The 18,465-nt window shown below is 46.8% G+C and overlaps 2 protein-coding genes across 2 annotated transcripts in view; both read right to left on the bottom strand.

The window, feature by feature from the left end:
• Positions 1 to 4,588: 4,588 nt before the first annotated feature.
• dub (duboraya) lies at positions 4,589 to 14,696 on the bottom strand. Its single transcript, XM_063894748.1, has 7 exons — positions 14,587 to 14,696; positions 9,336 to 9,425; positions 9,172 to 9,240; positions 8,927 to 8,989; positions 8,425 to 8,655; positions 7,866 to 8,276; positions 4,589 to 6,234 (listed from the first exon to the last, which is right to left on the bottom strand). Exons 1-7 carry the CDS (start codon positions 14,590 to 14,592, stop codon positions 6,211 to 6,213), a joined length of 894 nt encoding a protein of 297 aa, XP_063750818.1. The 5' UTR covers positions 14,593 to 14,696; the 3' UTR covers positions 4,589 to 6,210.
• A 1,966-nt stretch (positions 14,697 to 16,662) lies between these two features.
• Positions 16,663 to 18,465, bottom strand: part of LOC134871818 (stromal interaction molecule 1-like) — an 8,863-nt gene continuing 7,060 nt past the window's right edge. The window contains exon 14 of the mRNA XM_063894747.1: positions 16,663 to 18,465. This exon is cut by the window's right edge and continues 147 nt beyond it. Coding sequence (XP_063750817.1) covers positions 18,267 to 18,465 — 199 coding nt within the window. The 3' untranslated portion in view covers positions 16,663 to 18,266.

Raw genomic sequence — 18,465 nt, 5'->3', positions numbered from 1 at the left:
GTACCTGAGCCCGTCTCCGTCAGTACCAGAGCCTCTCTCCGTCAGGACCAGAGCCCCTCTCCGTCAGGACCTGAGCCCCTCTCCGTCAATACCAGAGCCTCTCTCCGTCAGGAACTGAGCCTCTCTCCGTCAGGACCAGAGCCCCTCTCCGTCAGGACCTGAGCCTCTCTCCGTCAGGACCAGAGCCTCTCTCCGTCAGGACCAGAGCCTCTCTCCGTCAGGACCTGAGCCTCTCTCCGTCAGGACCTGAGCCTCTCTCCGTCAGGACCAGAGCCTCTCTCCGTCAGGACCTGAGCCTCTCTCCGTCAGGACCTGAGCCTCTCTCCGTCAGTACCTGAGCCCGTCTCCGTCAGTACCAGAGCCTCTCTCCATCAGGACCAGAGCCCCTCTCCGTCAGGACCTGAGCCCCTCTCCGTCAATACCAGAGCCTCTCTCCGTCAGGAACTGAGCCTCTCTCCGTCAGGACCAGAGCCCCTCTCCGTCAGGACCTGAGCCCGTCTCCGTCAGTACCAGAGCCTCTCTCCGTCAGGACCAGAGCCCCTCTCCGTCAGGACCTGAGCCCCTCTCCGTCAATACCAGAGCCTCTCTCCGTCAGGACCTGAGCCTCTCTCCGTCAGGACCAGAGCCTCTCTCCGTCAGTACCTGAGCCTCTCTCCGTCAGGACCAGAGCCCCTCTCCGTCAGGACCTGAGCCTCTCTCCGTCAGGACCAGAGCCTCTCTCCGTCAGGACCTGAGCCTCTCTCCGTCAGGACCAGAGCCCCTCTCCGTCAGGACCTGAGCCTCTCTCCGTCAGGACCAGAGCCCCTCTCCGTCAGGACCTGAGCCTCTCTCCGTCAGGACCAGAGCCTCTCTCCGTCAGGACCAGAGCCTCTCTCCGTCAGTACCTGAGCCCCTCTCCGTCAGGACCTGAGCCTCTCTCCGTCAGGACCAGAGCCTCTCTCCGTCAGGACCAGAGCCTCTCTCCGTCAGGACCTGAGCCTCTCTCCGTCAGGACCTGAGCCTCTCTCCGTCAGGACCTGAGCCCCTCTCCGTCAGTACCTGAGCCTGTCTCCGTCAGGACCAGAGCCTCTCTCCGTCAGGACCAGAGCCCTTCTCCGTCAGGACCAGAGCCTCTCTCCGTCAGGACCAGAGCCCCTCTCCGTCAGTACCTGAGCCCCTCTCCGTCAGGACCTGAGCCTCTCTCCGTCAGGACCAGAGCCTCTCTCCGTCAGGACCAGAGCCCCTCTCCGTCAGTACCTGAGCCTCTCTCCGTCAGGACCTGAGCCTCTCTCCGTCAGGACCAGAGCCCCTCTCCGTCAGGACCTGAGCCTCTCTCCGTCAGGACCTGAGCCTGTCTCCGTCAGGACCAGAGCCTCTCTCCGTCAGGACCAGAGCCCCTCTCCGTCAGGACCAGAGCCTCTCTCCGTCAGGACCAGAGCCCCTCTCCGTCAGGACCTGAGCCCCTCTCCGTCAATACCAGAGCCTCTCTCCGTCAGGACCAGAGCCCCTCTCCATCAGGACCAGAGCCTCTCTCCGTCAGGACCAGAGCCCCTCTCCGTCAGGACCAGAGCCTCTCTCTGTCAGGACCTAAGCCTCTCTCCGTCAGGACCTGAGCCTCTCTCCGTCAGTACCTGAGCCCCTCTCCGTCAGGACCAGAGCCCCTCTCCGTCAGGACCAGAGCCACTCTCCGTCAGGACCAGAGCCTCTCTCCGTCAGGACCAGAGCCCCTCTCCGTCAGGACCAGAGCCTCTCTCCGTCAGGACCAGAGCCTCTCTCCGTCAGGACCAGAGCCTCTCTCCGTCAGGACCAGAGCCTCTCTCCGTCAGGACCAGAGCCCCTCTCCGTCAGGACCAGAGCCCCTCTCCGTCAGGACCAGAGCCTCTCTCCGTCAGGACTGAGCCTCTCTCCGTCAGGACCTGAGCCTCTCTCCGTCAGGACCAGAGCCTCTCTCCGTCAGGACCAGAGCCCCTCTCCGTCAGGACCAGAGCCCTCTCCGTCAGGACCAGAGCCTCTCTCCGTCAGGACCTGAGCCTCTCTCCGTCAGGACCAGAGCCCCTCTCCGTCAGGACCAGAGCCCTCTCCGTCAGGACCTGAGCCCCTCTCCGTCAGGACCAGAGCCTCTCTCCGTCAGGACCTGAGCCCCTCTCCGTCAGGACCTGAGCCCTCTCCGTCAGGACCTGAGCCTCTCTCCGTCAGGACCTGAGCCTCTCTCCGTCAGGACCTGAGCCTCTCTCCGTCAGGACCTGAGCCTCTCTCCGTCAGGACCTGAGCCTCTCTCCGTCAGGACCAGAGCCCCTCTCCGTCAGGACCTGAGCCTCTCTCCGTCAGGACCAGAGCCTCTCTCCGTCAGGACCTGAGCCTCTCTCCGTCAGGACCTGAGCCCCTCTCCGTCAGGACCTGAGCCTCTCTCCGTCAGGACCTGAGCCCCTCTCCGTCAGGACCTGAGCCTCTCTCCGTCAGGACCAGAGCCTCTCTCCGTCAGGACCTGAGCCCCTCTCCGTCAGGACCTGAGCCTCTCTCCGTCAGGACCTGAGCCTCTCTCCGTCAGGACCTGAGCCCCTCTCCGTCAGGACCTGAGCCTCTCTCCGTCAGGACCTGAGCCTCTCTCCGTCAGGACCAGAGCCCCTCTCCGTCAGGACCTGAGCCCTCTCTCCGTCAGGACCAGAGCCTCTCTCCGTCAGGACCAGAGCCCCTCTCCGTCAGGACCTGAGCCTCTCTCCGTCAGGACCAGAGCCCCTCTCCGTCAGGACCAGAGCCTCTCTCCGTCAGGACCTGAGCCTCTCTCCGTCAGGACCTGAGCCCCTCTCCGTCAGGACCTGAGCCTCTCTCCGTCAGGACCTGAGCCTCTCTCCGTCAGGACCAGAGCCCCTCTCCGTCAGGACCAGAGCCCCTCTCCGTCAGGACCAGAGCCTCTCTCCGTCAGGACCAGAGCCTCTCTCCGTCAGGACCAGAGCCTCTCTCCGTCAGGACCAGAGCCTCTCTCCGTCAGGACCAGAGCCCCTCTCCGTCAGGACCAGAGCCCCTCTCCGTCAGGACCAGAGCCTCTCTCCGTCAGGACCTGAGCCTCTCTCCGTCAGGACCAGAGCCTCTCTCCGTCAGGACCAGAGCCTCTCTCCGTCAGGACCTGAGCCTCTCTCCGTCAGGACCTGAGCCTGTCTCCGTCAGGACCTGAGCCTCTCTCCGTCAGGACCTGAGCCTCTCTCCGTCAGGACCTGAGCCTCTCTCCGTCAGTACCTGAGCCTCTCTCCGTCAGGACCTGAGCCTCTCTCCGTCAGGACCTGAGCCTCTCTCCGTCAGGACCTGAGCCCCTCTCCGTCAGACTTTTTCTTTTTTAATGCTAAATAGGTTCTTTAAAAATAATTGTGTTTAATGTCTTTATTTTCTTAGTTCTGTTCGACACCAAACCCTGTTCAGGTTCTGAGATTTAATGAGATAGTGCCTCATTTGCATATTTAATCACCTCAGGAGATATAAAGATCATTTTGTTAATGTCAGTAAAGATGAGGGGGGGTTCATGGGGGTGTCTGTTAGCGTGACTGTGTTCCCCTGAGATTGGCTGAGAGAGGAGAGACTGACTGCTGGATCTTCCTCTCTTTGTTCTTCTGTTTTATTCCCGCTGTGGTTCAGAGGATCAACCCAATTCTCAGAATCAGATTTAAAGCACCAGCCAGGAACATGTTTCCACGGATTAACACAGAGTCCTGCCAACATGGAGGATCCTGTCGTCCTCGCCGGGCGCTAAGCTGTTTAGTTGCACTAAATCACCTTTTCAGTCTTTTATTGTGGCAGGCAAACATCGTCGTCAAACTATCCAGTCTTTACCGTGAATCAACTCCAGCAGCAGCGAGGGAGGATAGCAGGAGCCCTCTGTGGTTTGGGGGTTTATTTTTATTGAATGTGTCTCTTTTATTGTGAAGAGATGATGTCATGAAGCTAGTTTTAGCATTAGCATTAATAACGCTTATGGGTCTTAAGCCTTCAAACCATAGACTGTATATATTGACTCTATATATACAGTCTATGCTTCAAACCCTAACCCTTCAAAATAGTGGAATCATTTTGCCTGTCTTATGGTGAAGACTTAACACTACAGAGTTAGGCTTAGCCCTAGCATGAACAAAAGACACATATAAGTCTCTAATCTTTAAAATTGTACTGTACCAAATTGTTGGGTTTTCTTTTTGTCCCTTATTGTGAAGGGATGATGTCACAGAGCTAGCGTTAGCATAAGCATAAACAAAGCTTATGGGAATGTAGCTATTGATACAGTACAAAATACTGGAATACTTTGTCATTTTGTCTGTCTTATTGTGAACATTTCACACTACAGAATTAGGGTTGGAGTTGGTATGAACATAAATAAAACCGTGTGGGTCTTTAGCCTCTCAAGTTATACAAAATCAGGAATACTCTGTGGTCCTTCTGTTTGTTTTGAGTCGTTTTGTTGTGTTTTTAAGGTCTTCTGAACGCATGACTTCTGAACCTGTGTTTTATACGTTTTACTCCAGTGCGTTTATCCGGTGAAGTCGCTTCTCACCTTCAGATCTTACAGAGACTCAATGCGGAATACACAACTCTTTCAGAAACACACAGAAGTGAAGAGCAGATAAACATAGAGAAAATATGCAGTTTAATTCCAGTTTAAACTCAAAGGCACAATGTGGCGATCCAAATACAGATTCAGAGTTCCTGTTCCTGCTGAATTATTAAGAAGGTTACATTATATATATAAGAAGTAGTATTTATGAAGGTTTGGAATGAGGGTTAGGATTATTTCAGTATCAGGAAACGTTAACGTTTGCTCTATCACGGGCTAACCTCACGGGCTAACATGAGAGGCTAACATGAGAGGCTAACATGAGAGGCTAACATCAGAGGCTAACATGAGAGGCTAACATCAGAGGCTAACATGAGAGGCTAACATGAGAGGCTAACATCAGAGGCTAACATCAGAGGCTAACATCAGAGGCTAACATCAGAGGCTAACATCAGAGGCTAACATCAGAGGCTAACATGAGAGGCTAACATCAGAGGCTAACATGAGAGGCTAACCTCACAGGCTAACATCAGAGGCTAACATGAGAGGCTAACATGAGAGGCTAACATGAGAGGCTAACATCAGAGGCTAACATGAGAGGCTAACATGAGAGGCTAACATGAGAGGCTAACATCAGAGGCTAACATCAGAGGCTAACATGAGAGGTTACCGTCACGGGCTAATGTCAAGGGTTAACGTCACGGGCTAACGTCACATGTTAACGTCAGATGGTTAACGTCAGAGGTTAACCTCAGAGACTAACGTCAGAGGTTAACCTCAGAGGCTAACGTCAGAGGCTAAAGTCAAAGGTTAACGTCAGAGGCTAAAGTCAGAGGCTAACGTCAGAGGTTAAAGTCAGAGGTTAACCTCAGAGGTTAACGTCAAAGGTTAAAGTCAGAGGTTAACGTCAGAGGTTAACGTCAAAGGTTAACGTCAGAGGCTAAAGTCAGAGGCTAAAGTCAGAGGCTAACGTCAGAGGTTAAAGTCAGCGGTTAACCTCACAGGTTAAAGTCAGAGGTTAACGTCAAAGGTTAAAGTCAGAGGCTAACATCAGAGGTTAAAGTCAGAGGTTAACGTCAGAGGTTAAAGTCAGAGGCTAACATCAGAGGTTAAAGTCAGAGGTTAACGTCAGAGGTTAACCTCACAGGTTAAAGTCAGAGGTTAACATCAGAGGTTAAAGTCAGAGGCTAACATCAGAGGTTAAAGTCAGAGGTTAACGTCAGAGGTTAATGTCAGAGGTTAACGTCAGAGGCTAAAGTCAGAGGCTAACGTCAGAGGTTAATGTCAGAGGTTAACGTCAGAGGCTAACGTCAAAGGTTAACGTCAAAGGTTAACGTCAGAGGCTAACGTCAAAGGTTAACGTCAAAGGTTAACGTCAAAGGTTAACGTCAGAGGTTAAAGTCAGAGGCTAACGTCAGAGGCTAACGTCAGAGGCTAACGTCAGAGGCTAACATCAGAGCCTAACATGACACGCTAACATCAGAGGCTATCATCACAGGAATAACATGGATCGGCCAGAGCGGGGTGTTAGTAAAACAGATTCACATCAAACACTCAGGAGCTTCTGAACCTCCGTTAACTCCCAGAATGCAGCGCGGTTCCTCGTCTTCAGAGATGAGAGGAGCACGGCGACAGAGTTGCTGTGTCCTGCAGGGTCTCCCTCCCCGCCCCCCAGTGGCAGAGCGTCCGGATCCTCAGCGGGACAAGCTGGACGTCTCCTGAGGATGAAGACACAGCGGTAACAGTCCGGTGTGTGACTGAGTTTAATATCAGATACTTTATTTTGTTTTTCATTTGAATTTATTTTTCTTCTTTGCTATATTTTTATTTTAACTATTAAAGTTTCTTATCCCACAAAATGTTAACTTTTTTCCCCTGAATAAAGTCCATCTGATTGTTTTACTTTCACTAATGCTTCACAAACTAGTGACTGCAGTAAAACATGTATTATTACTTATTTCTCGAAAGCAATAATTTACTGCACCCCAAACTATTTGGGCTCAGAGCAGGGTACTCAACAGAGTGGGCAAACTGTTATCTCACAGAATCTATAAAACAGTCAGTAGATGACAGAAATGTAGTAGTGGCAGTGTTCTTGGACTTGAAAAAAGCCTTTGACACTGTCATCCACGAAATTCTCCTAATTAAACTCAAAGCATTTCATTTCTCAGATGAGACAATTACTTGGTTTCGATGTCATCTTGAACACAGAGAGCAATGGGTCAGATCTAACACTACCCTGTCAACTGTCCAGACTTGCCATATGGGAATTCCACAAGGTTCAATTTTGGGTCCCTTCCTTTTTAGTTTCTATATTGATGATTTACCTGATACCTGCAAAAGAGCCAAATGTATGCGAACGACACAATTGTATGTATCTGCAATAACTCCACAGATGGCAGCAGAATTACTGTGAGAAGAAATGTCTGGTGTGTCACAGTGGCTTCAAAATAATCACTTAACCTTGAATTATAACAAAACTGTGTCGATGTGCTTCTCAATTAGGAGGAAAGCCAAGGAAAATTCTGGAATAAAGATTAATGAGAGAGATAGACCAAGTAGACGAGTTCAAATGTTTAGGTGTCATTTTAGACTCTCAATTGAAGTTTGTCAACACCCTTTTAAACTGCTTTCATCTGATTAGACAATATATACCCCTAAGGCAGCACAACAGTTCATGCATGCCATGATATTCTCCCATTTATCATATTGTACAACCGTTTGGGGTCAAGCTAATAAAACCACAATGGCACCAATTAGGTCATTAACAGGCACTGAAAGTAATGGACAATAAACCTCTAGATGGCACCATTGCCAAATTATCAAGAAACATAATCTTCTAAATGTTGACAGTTTTCTAGGCCTCTCATTCTTAAAACTGAGGAACAACCTTGCTCCAGAAATACAGTGGAATTAGAACTAGGAGTGTAACAAGCAATAATTGTAGAACAGGGAAACGCAGGACAACATTCGGACAGTCATCCTTGTCAGTAATAGGTACCAACCTATGAACTCTGTTTTAATAGCAAAAGCCTAACCAGGGACAGGGGTTGCAAATTAGCTTCAGCTAGAAACTTGTGTGCATGACATCTGTTTTGTATCTCCCTGATCAATAAACTTCTAAATAAATACGTTTAATAAATCCTTCCATTTTTGGGGGAATTTTGTCAGATTTTTCCTGGAAATGTACGACTTAAATCTTAAAGAAAATCCAGTTTTTTAATTTGCCCTTTGACCCCGGCTCTGTAATCTAACATGGAGTAAATTAAAAGCAGACTGCTCGCTGAAAATAAAATATCAAATCATAAATATTTAAATATGACTTTTTTATCATTTAGAGCAGAATCACCTCTTCTTCTTCTTCTCTGCTCGCGGTGTTTGTCGCTGCTTCCTGTTTGTCTTTCTCCTCCGTCCTCCCTGATGAAGACGAGTCTCCCCCATCCTCCACCTCCTCCCCCTCTTGCTCCTCCTTCTTCTTCTCTTCTTCTCTGGACTCTACACCGACCTCTTCTTCGTTAGTTTTCTCAGGCGAGGTTGCAGGGTCAGTTTCTCCCTCCTTCCTGAACACCTCTCCCCCTCCTTCCTCCGTTTCTCCCCCTCCTGCCCCTCCCGCCCCTCCCGCTGTTTCGTCCTTGGGGTCAGCAGGGGGGCTGGGAGTGGTGACTGCCCCCTCAGTGGTGATCCCCCCCTCCTCCCCGGTGCTGGAGGTCCGGTGGCGGCGGGACGGGGGGCGTCGCCGGATGGAGTGACGCACTCGGCTCTGCAGGAGGACCAATGAGAGCGCAGAGAGATGATGTCATTCAGACACAAACTTTTATACTTGGAAATATCAATCAGCTGTTTGATTGGAACCTATTTAACCCCCCCCCCCCCCGCATGGAGCAATGACATCGCAGCATTTGACTCACCTTGATGCTGCTGTTGGACAGGATGGCCCCGTCCCCCGCAGTGGGAGGGGCTTCAAAGGAGACGGGGCCTTCCTCCTCAGCCAATGGGGAAGAGGCGATGGGGCTGGAGGGGGGTAAGGTGGCAAAGGGGGCGAGGCTGGGGGAGGGAGGGGGGGAGAAGGTAGGCAGCATCCTGAAGCCGGGGCTCTTTGGGGAGGGAATGAGGGTGGAGGGGGAGAGAGAGAGGTTCATCTGGGAGGGAGAGAGAGAGAGGGACAGAGAGAGAGGGAGAGGGACAGGGAGAGAGGGAGAGACACACAGAGAGGGAGAGAGAGAGAGAGGGAGGTAGACAGAGAGAGGGAGAGACACAGAGAGAGAGAGAGGGGGGGAGAGAGAGGGAGAGAAAGAGCAAGAGAGAGAGATAGGGGGGGAAGAGGGGGAGAGAAAGAGAGAGAGGGGGAGGAATGAGTCCTAAACCATGACATCACTTCCTGGCCCTGGGCTGGAGGTCTGACTGACTCACCTGCAGCTTCTCTATCAGAGCCGAGTTCCTCTTGGCTTTGGTAGGAGAGGTGACACCTGGAGGCTACACACACACACACACACACACACACACACACACACACACACACACACACACACACACACACACACACACACACACACACACACACACACACACACACACACACACACACACACACACACGCATTAAAATCACACCTGTCAGCTGATGTAGTTAGGGTTGATCAGAGCTCCCTGTCTCACCTCCTCCTGGTCCCCGGAGGGTTTGGGGATATTGAGAGAGCGGGGAGGTCTCCGTCGGACCGGCTTCTCCTGGAAACAAACAACAGCATGTTTACTTTATAACTCCTCTTCACATGTCTGGAGCGGGACGGAGTGAAAGTGCTTGATTTCAGACAGTATCTCACCGGCTCTCTCCCGGCCGCATCAGGAGCAGCCGGCGGGTTCTTAAATCTTCCAGCGAGTTCAGACACCGAGCGCCGGGGGGCAGCCTCCTCCTGCCGGAACAGGGAATAGGTCAACACATAGAGTCTCTACTGGGACATGTCTCCATGCTCTGTGACTCTACTGGGACATGTCTCCATGCTCTGTGACTCTACTGGGACATGTCTCCATGTTCTGTGACTCTACTGGGACATGTCTCCATGCTCTGTGACTCTACTGGGACATGTCTCCATGCTCTGTGTCTCTACTGGGACATGTCTCCATGCTGTAGTGTCTCTACTGGGACATGTCTCCATGCTCTGTGTCTCTACTGGGACATGTCTCCATGCTCTGTGTCTCTACTGGGACATGTCTCCATGCTGTAGTGTCTCTACTGGGACATGTCTCCATGCTCTGTGTCTCTACTGGGACATGTCTCCATGCTCTGTGTCTCTACTGGGACATGTCTCCATGCTCTGTGTCTCTACTGGGACATGTCTCCATGCTCTGTGTCTCTACTGGGACATGTCTCCATGCTCTGTGTCTCAGACTGCCTGTGCTGCTGCAGCTCTTGTTTTCACCCTCCGTCTGAAACCAGAGCCCAGTCTGCTCTGATTGGTTAGCTCTGTTGTGATTGGTCAACCTGCTTAGAGATGTGCTGCCCCTTAGCCTATCACGTACAGTGCGTTGAAGCACTAGCCAATAGGAGTGTGAGTATTTCATAGTGATGTCACTATGTTCCTGAACATAAAGTAGTCCATGCAAATAAAATGTAAATATTACGATACGTTGGTCACACACTGCCCGGCCAAAAAAAGGTCCCCAGCCTGGGGGGGCAGTGCTATGATCTGGAGCTGCTGCAGTTGGTCTGGTCTAGGTTCAGCAACCCAAAGAATGAGGTCAGCTGACTCCCTGAATATCCTAAAGGACAGGTTATTCCATCAGTGGATCTCTTCTCCCCTGATGGAGCGGGCATGTTCCAAGAGGACAAGGCCAGGATCCATCGGCTCAGACTGTGAGAGAGTGGTTCAGGGAGCATGAGACATCACTTCACACATGGATCGGCCCCCCCAGAGTCCAGACCTGAACCCATTGAGAGTCTTTGGGATGTGCTGGAGAGACTTTGATCAGTGGTCTGAATCTCCGTCATCAATACAAGATCAAAAATGATGACAGAAATAAATGTTGAGCCGTTGCAGAAGCTCGTGGAAACGATGCCACAGAGAATGCGTGATCAAAGCTGAAGGCGGTCCAACGGACATCAGAGGGGGCCTGTCTTTTGGACGGGCGGTGTGTTATTAGTTTTGACTGTAAATAATCTGTCTAACCTTTACAATGGAGACACCACTTCAGCATGATCATTTCCTCTGGTTTTATTATTTATAGGTTTGTCTTTGAGTTAATTGTTTTTATGTGTTCTATAAACTACTGACACGTTTTCTCGGTGTTGGAATTCAACAGACACTGGAATGGCTGCCATACATGTAGAGATACAGATTTAAGAAACATGTGGAGTGGTCTCTCTTTCTCCGGAGCTGTATCTTTATTCATCTTTAAATATACACTCCTTATCTTCTCCAGAAAGGATCCGCTGAAACAATTAATAGGTAAATATTGTGACTTTATTCTCTATGAATAAAAACATACACACTGTTTTTTCTCTAAATGTTTTGAATTCTTTCATGAAATAACTTTTTATTTTAGATAAAAAACAGACGGTAAGTTTCCAGAGACTCCAAACTATAAGAATCAGATTTGAGATTCAAACCAAAGCTGCAGCAAAAAGCCAGAACAGGTCTATCAGAGGAACACACACACACACACACACACACACACACACACACACACACACACACACACACACACACACACACACACACACACACACACACACACACACACACACACACACACACACACACACAGTCAGCTGTTGACGTGGAGATGATCCACATCCATTCCAGCTGAAGGTCTCACATAGCTGACATTCAGCAGATAATGAAATCACACTGCCTGGAGGACACACACACACACACACACACACACACACACACACACACACACACACACACACACACACACACACACACACACACACACACACACACACACACACACACACACACACAGCTTTACTCATTCTTTCCACAGACTGTGCTCAGGCTGAAACCTGAAGGTAGAAACTGTTGAAAGAAAGAACCGTTAAACCACTTCCTGAGAGTGTGTTTATATAGCAGTCTCCATAGAACTCTTTAAAGTAGAGACTCTACATACTGATATACACCTGAACATCAGCAGGAGAGGACTCTTTAAAGTAGAGACTCTACATACTGATATACACCTGAACATCAGCAGGAGAGGACTCTTTAAAGTAGAGACACTACATACTGATATACACCTGAACATCAGCAGGAGAGGACTCTTTAAAGTAGAGACTCTACATACTGATATACACCTGAACATCAGCAGGAGAGGACTCTTTAAAGTAGAGACACTACATACTGATATACACCTGAACATCAGCAGGAGAGGACTCTTTAAAGTAGAGACACTACATACTGATATACACCTGAACATCAGCAGGAGAGGACTCTTTAAAGTAGAGACACTACATACTGATATACACCTGAACATCAGCAGGAGAGGACTCTTTAAAGTAGAGACACTACATACTGATATACACCTGAACATCAGCAGGAGAGGACTCTTTAAAGTAGAGACTCTACATACTGATATACACCTGAACATCAGCAGGAGAGGACTCTTTAAAGTAGAGACACTACATACTGATATATACCTGAACATCAGCAGGAGAGGACTCTTTAAAGTAGAGACTCTACATACTGATATACACCTGAACATCAGCAGGAGAGGACTCTTTAAAGTAGACTCTACATACTGATATACACCTGAACATCAGCAGGAGAGGACTCTTTAAAGTAGAGACACTACATACTGATATACACCTGAACATCAGCAGGAGAGGACTCTTTAAAGTAGAGACACTACATACTGATATACACCTGAACATCAGCAGGAGAGGACTCTTTAAAGTAGAGACACTACATACTGACATACACCTGAACATCAGCAGGAGAGGACTCTTTAAAGTAGAGACTCTACATACTGATATACACCTGAACATCAGCAGGAGAGGACTCTTTAAAGTATGATCTGAGCTTTAACCACAAAAACATTAGTCTAGTTCCCCAAACTTGATTTCACCACCATCGCAGCACCATCAGAGTAGTATCTCGTTTCCTCAGACACACACACACACACACACACACACACACACACACACACACACACACACACACACACACACACACACACACACACACACACACACACACACACACACACACACACACACACACACACACACACACACACACACTATAATACAACTTGTTACTCAGCAGTGTGAAGACATGTTTTCCTGCAGCATGTGTTTCATAATTCAGGTTTCATTCGGGGACATCTGAGTCGTTCGTAGCTGTGAGAAATATCTCCTGATCCTCAAATATGTGGTGCGTTCAAGGACTAGTTGGAAAGGTCAGATATCCGGCTTTCAACGGAATAAAAATGTTTTCTTTAGTTTTTTTATAAACAAGATATTTGAATATGTTCTGTGCAATATTCACATTTGTATTATTAGATATTATTATTTATTATAATGAATTGTTCTCTATTCGTAATTATTATTATTATTTTAGTGATCTGTGCTTTCATGCTGCAGGAAAGACGTGCTGCAAAATACAATCTAATTAAACTGCAGTACAGTCACACCAGGTTAATCAAATCTGATGAAGTTACATTGATTAACCTCAGGTCTGATCTCTCCTGAGGCCATGTTGTGTTTCTGTTTACTTGTTTATGTCAACAAATGACTTGGCGGTAACATGAAGCATGGTCCGAGGAAGACGAGCGTTAAAATATTCATCCATTTCCTTTTTGCTGCATTTATCAGATATTATATTAACTTATACTTCATATTGCACCATAACAATCACAGTGAAAGTACATTACATTTGTAACAGGCTCCACGTCTAAATATTAAAACATGTTTGTCAGTCCTTACCATTTAATAATAAGATGTAATAATTACTGATAAAGTACCTTTCATTTAACTCATAGCAGTTCAATAAAGCACCTTTAATTTAACTCATAGCAGTTCAATAAAGTACCTTTAATTTAACTCATAGCAGTTCAATAAAGCACCTTTCATTTAACTCATAGCAGTTCAATAAAGCACCTTTCATTTAACTCATAGCAGTTCAATAAAGCACCTTTCATTTAACTCATAGCAGTTCAATAAAGCACCTTTCATTTAACTCATAGCAGTTCAATAAAGTACCTTTCATTTAACTCATAGCAGTTCAATAAAGCACCTTTCATTTAACTCATAGCAGTTCAATAAAGCACCTTTCATTTAACTCATAGCAGTTCAATAAAGTACCTTTCATTTAACTCATAGCAGTTCAATAAAGCACCTTTCATTTAACTCATAGCAGTTCAATAAAGTACCTTTCATTTAACTCATAGCAGTTCAATAAAGCACCTTTCATTTAACTCATAGCAGTTCAATAAAGCACCTTTCATTTAACTCATAGCAGTTCAATAAAGCACCTTTCATTTAACTCATAGCAGTTCAATAAAGTACCTTTCATTTAACTCATAGCAGTTCAATAAAGCACCTTTCATTTAACTCATAGCAGTTCAATAAAGCACCTTTCATTTAACTCATAGCAGTTCAATAAAGCACCTTTCATTTAACTCATAGCAGTTCAATAAAGTACCTTTCATTTAACTCATAGCAGTTCAATAAAGTACCTTTCATTTAACTCATAGCAGTTCAATAAAGCACCTTTCATTTAACTCATAGCAGTTCAATAAAGCACCTTTCATTTCATAACATTCTCTTTAATAATGCAACCGTTTGAAAGACACCTTCCTGCAGAATAAAACTTCTTAAAAATACTTGAATTTCAGGACTTTTAAGACTTGTGCTAAAGGCTGGCTCTCAAGATGCTGGTTAGTAAATATAAAACTCAGTCGTGCTTTACAGCCTCTATCTTCACACAGAGGAGAAGCTCGCTGTGTTTCCAGCTCGTGCTTCAGACCTGCAGTCTAACGTTTCCTCCTCTCTGATGCAGACCTTCTCTAAACACACTTTCATATTTACAGAAATCCTGAAGAAACTCAGAGAGTAAAAACTTTAGAGACGATTACCTCCATCTGTACGACGAGCCTCCGAGAGACAGGGTGTGTGTGTGTGTGTGTGTGTGTGTGTGTGTGTGTGTGTGTGTGTGTGTGTGTGTGTGTGAGTGAGGCCTGCAGGGTAAATATAGACGCAGAGTCACAACACACATAGTGAGGGGGGGGCTCATGTTCGGTCACATGCTGCAGCTCCATAATAACAATATTGAATAATAATTAAAGTAAATCAAATAAAAACACATCATATTTAATAATCATAGTTATCATTTAAAATATACAGTAATAATAATTACACTCATAAATTAGGAGTCTCTAATTTGTATCAATAGGTTTGCAAATCACTTAAGAAACTTTGATAGATAACAACATACATGAACATGAAGGACTTTCAGAATACATTTGAAATGATACTAAAATAATATCACGATGGGGACACATTGGTAAAAATCTGTATTTTAAATCAACTTCAGTAAGATAGATATATGCGTTTGTATTTGAGTTGGAGGGGTTTGGAGCATGAATCCTGTTGTTGCTCAACAGGAAGCCGCCTCGCTCAAAAGAGGAAGTGATGACATTTCTTTCATTTCTGCTTTCTGCCGTTTCCTCACTTTTACCAAAGAACTGACGTCTCATTGCTTCAGAGACTCCGGGCTGATTCACTGAGGATCCACCCTCTCAGGGCTATAGCTGGTGAAAGTTATTAAATCCTCTCCTCAGTTTAACTTAGATTACCTCCTGGCCAATCAGAGCTGGCGGTTTGTGCAGAACCACAGGAAGTGGGCGGGGGGGACAGAGGCGTTATGAGGAACCCTTATAAGGAGATAATAACGCCTCAGGAAGCGAGAAACGTTTCACAACCGTCCGCTGACAACACGAGTAAAACCCTAACCTGAAGTCATATATTAAACTGACTCTCCTTTCTGGAGATTTATGACTTAAGACTTGTTTCTCTTTGGTGTAGACCTGGGACTTGCTGTCCTTAACCTGGGACTTGTATTAGATTGAAATCAGATTTAGAACCTCACGTGTGACTTGGTGGTCTTATTTAAGACTGAACTCAGGTTGTGTTGAGCTTTAGTTGGGACTTGTTTTAAATTGGAGTCAGATTTGTGACATAGTTGAGTCTTTAGTTGGGACTTGTTTTAAATTGGGTCTTTGAGTCTTCAGGTGGGACTTGTTGGTCTTGATTAAACACTTGACTTGAGACTTGTTGTTTTTAATGCAGAACTTAAATGTATTTATTGTCTCAACTTGTGATTAGAAATTACATTTGTGACTCGGACATGTTGGACTTAACTTTAGTCTTGATGGATTTATCTTGAAACTTATTTTGGGACATGGTGATACTATCTCGAGAGTGTAGGACTGGTTGGACAGATTGGGACCTAACCCGGAACTCATGCCACTTAATCTCAAGTTTAACCTGTTGGTCTTAACTTGGGAATTGTGGTTGTTGTAAATTAGGACCTGTTGTCCTTCATTTGAAACCTAACTTAGGACTTATTGTTCTAAACCTGGGATCTAACTTGGGACTAGTTGGTCTTAACGTGGAAGTTCTCTAGGGACTAGTTGGATTCAACCTGGGACTTGTTGGTGTTCAATTTGAATTGCAGGGACTTGCTTGAAATTAAGCTTATCCTGGGACCTGATATGAACCTGAAGACTTCACTTGGGACTTATGTCTGTAACCCTAACCCCTAACCCTAACCCTATCCCAAAACAAAATCTATTGAAGCAAATCCGAGGTCACAGCTGAAGACTGTCATTCTGAAAGGTGTGTTTTGAAGGAACAGAACCTTGTTGGTTTCCTTGTATTTGAAGGACATTCACTAACCTTTATTGACTCAGATTCCAGTGACACCCTGTCAGTGTTCCTCAGTGAGCTGTGGCTCGGTGCTGCCCCCCGCTGGGTCAACCCTCTTTCTCTCAGATCTCCTGAGCAGCAGAGAGGTCAGTGAATGCACCACCTGCGGTGAAATCTGCTTGTTAAAAACTGATCGTACGGACATTGAAGAAGAAGAAGAAGAAGAAGAAGAAGAAGAAGAAGAAGAAGAAGAAGAAGAAGAAGAAGAAGAAGAAGAAGAAGAAGAAGATTATCAGTCTTTAATAGTTTTTTTATCATAAATAAAAACACAACAAAGCATTTGATTTTCTGGTGCGAGTCAAGAGACGTTTGCAGTTTACTGGTAGCATGTGACGGGAATTCTGGGTAATGTAGTCCTCCCAGTGACAGCTCTAAATAAACAATCTGTGACATCTGCCTTTCTAAACTTCACATTCTTAGATAAAAGATGTGTGTGTGTGTGTGTGTGTGTGTGTGTATAAACTCTTATACAGGTGAACATCAAACAGTGACCCTTTCCTCTCTTCTTCTTCTTCGTAAGTTATTTCTAATGTAAAAACAGGATATATTTTCAGGTTTTAACAACACAATTGAAACAGAAAGGACATAAAAACAACATGGGGGGGTGGGCCAGTCCACTTTGGTAGGAGAGTGATAAAGGGTCCTGCGTTTCTCTCGAACTTTGGCCGCTATTTTTGGCGCTGTGTTAAAGTTTCCGTCTGGTTGGGTCAAAATAAATCTGCCTTATTTCTTCTTCGTTGGTTTTTCTGAGTATCTACAGTTTTTCCTCGTTCAACAAACAGAAAAACTCTTTGGTTTTGTGGTTGTGATGAAACTCATTGTCTGATTGGCTGAAAAAGTTGCTGTTCGTCTGTTTTTGGGTCGTTTTAATTGACTGATTGGCTGGAAGTCAATACATCAGTCCACTGACCCCAACGTGGTCCATCAGCTCACTGACTCTTCAGAAGTCCAACTGTTGACCATCTCAGAGCCAGAGTGAGCTGTTGTTGGTTGGGAACAGACATTGAGACTCTCACACACTCTCTGGAGGTCAAATCATCTCTCAATGAATCTACAAGTGTAGAGGAAGCTGTGAGTAGGAGCCGCACACTCCGCAGACGATTCAAGAAGCAGACTGTAACGCAGGAAATTGGACCAATTGCTTTTTAGATGGAGGTCAACGGTCCCACTGAGACCATTGACACCAAAGAGAGCGTCTACTGGTAACGTTTCTCCGTAAAAACGTTTGCCGCCTTTTATCGTCTCCTTTGTGCTCTTCTTCGTTGGTGTTCCCCCCACATGGTGTCTTCTTTGTGACGGAGAGAGAATAACGCGTTCCACACAGCGTTCCCTTTCAGCAGCTCTCCGGTTCATCTTCTTCGTTGGTGTGTCCCCTGAGTCCTGAGTCTGGACCCCGACCTTGTCTTAGTTTAACGGAGAGTGACAGGTGGGGCTGATTCTGGTTGTTCTCATGCCTGCAGTCCATCAGGTCACGTGACTCGCCAGAGGCCCAATCACGGTCAGACTAATTGGTTCATTGGAAAATCAATCAGTGTCACAGAGTGAGACTTTGAAAGAGAAACACTCCTTTTCTCTTCTCGATCTCTTCTCTAAATCTACCTCCAACACGTCCTCCTTCTTCTTCTGCTGTCAAAGGTTCTGCTCTCAACGCCTTCGTTCTTCTTCGTTGGTTTCCTGCTGGCCGATGAGTCGATATCTAAACCTGGCCAGAAACACTCTTTGGTTCTGTGGTCGTCTGATTGGCTGAAACAGTTGCTGTTTCTCTTTTTTTTGGTCGTTTTAAATTTACTCCCCCCCCTCCCCCCAGTCCATCAGGAGGAACAGCTGTTCAGTGGCGTCCCGTCTTCTTCTTGAAGATCTTGTTGAACGCGTTTCTCCTGCGGCTGACAGATGCCTCCCCCTCCTCCCCCCCGTCCGGGACCATTGTTGGGGGGTCGGATGTGATGCAGAGGGACCGGGTGGAGCAGGAGAATGGGAGGACCGAGGAGGGGGTGAGGCGTCCTCTTAGCTCCCCCAGGCTGGAGCTC

Source organism: Eleginops maclovinus, chromosome 11 (genome assembly GCF_036324505.1).
Source record: "Eleginops maclovinus isolate JMC-PN-2008 ecotype Puerto Natales chromosome 11, JC_Emac_rtc_rv5, whole genome shotgun sequence".
NCBI classification, from domain to species: domain Eukaryota; kingdom Metazoa; phylum Chordata; class Actinopteri; order Perciformes; family Eleginopidae; genus Eleginops; species Eleginops maclovinus.
This window is presented reverse-complemented; position numbering and strand designations above follow the sequence as displayed.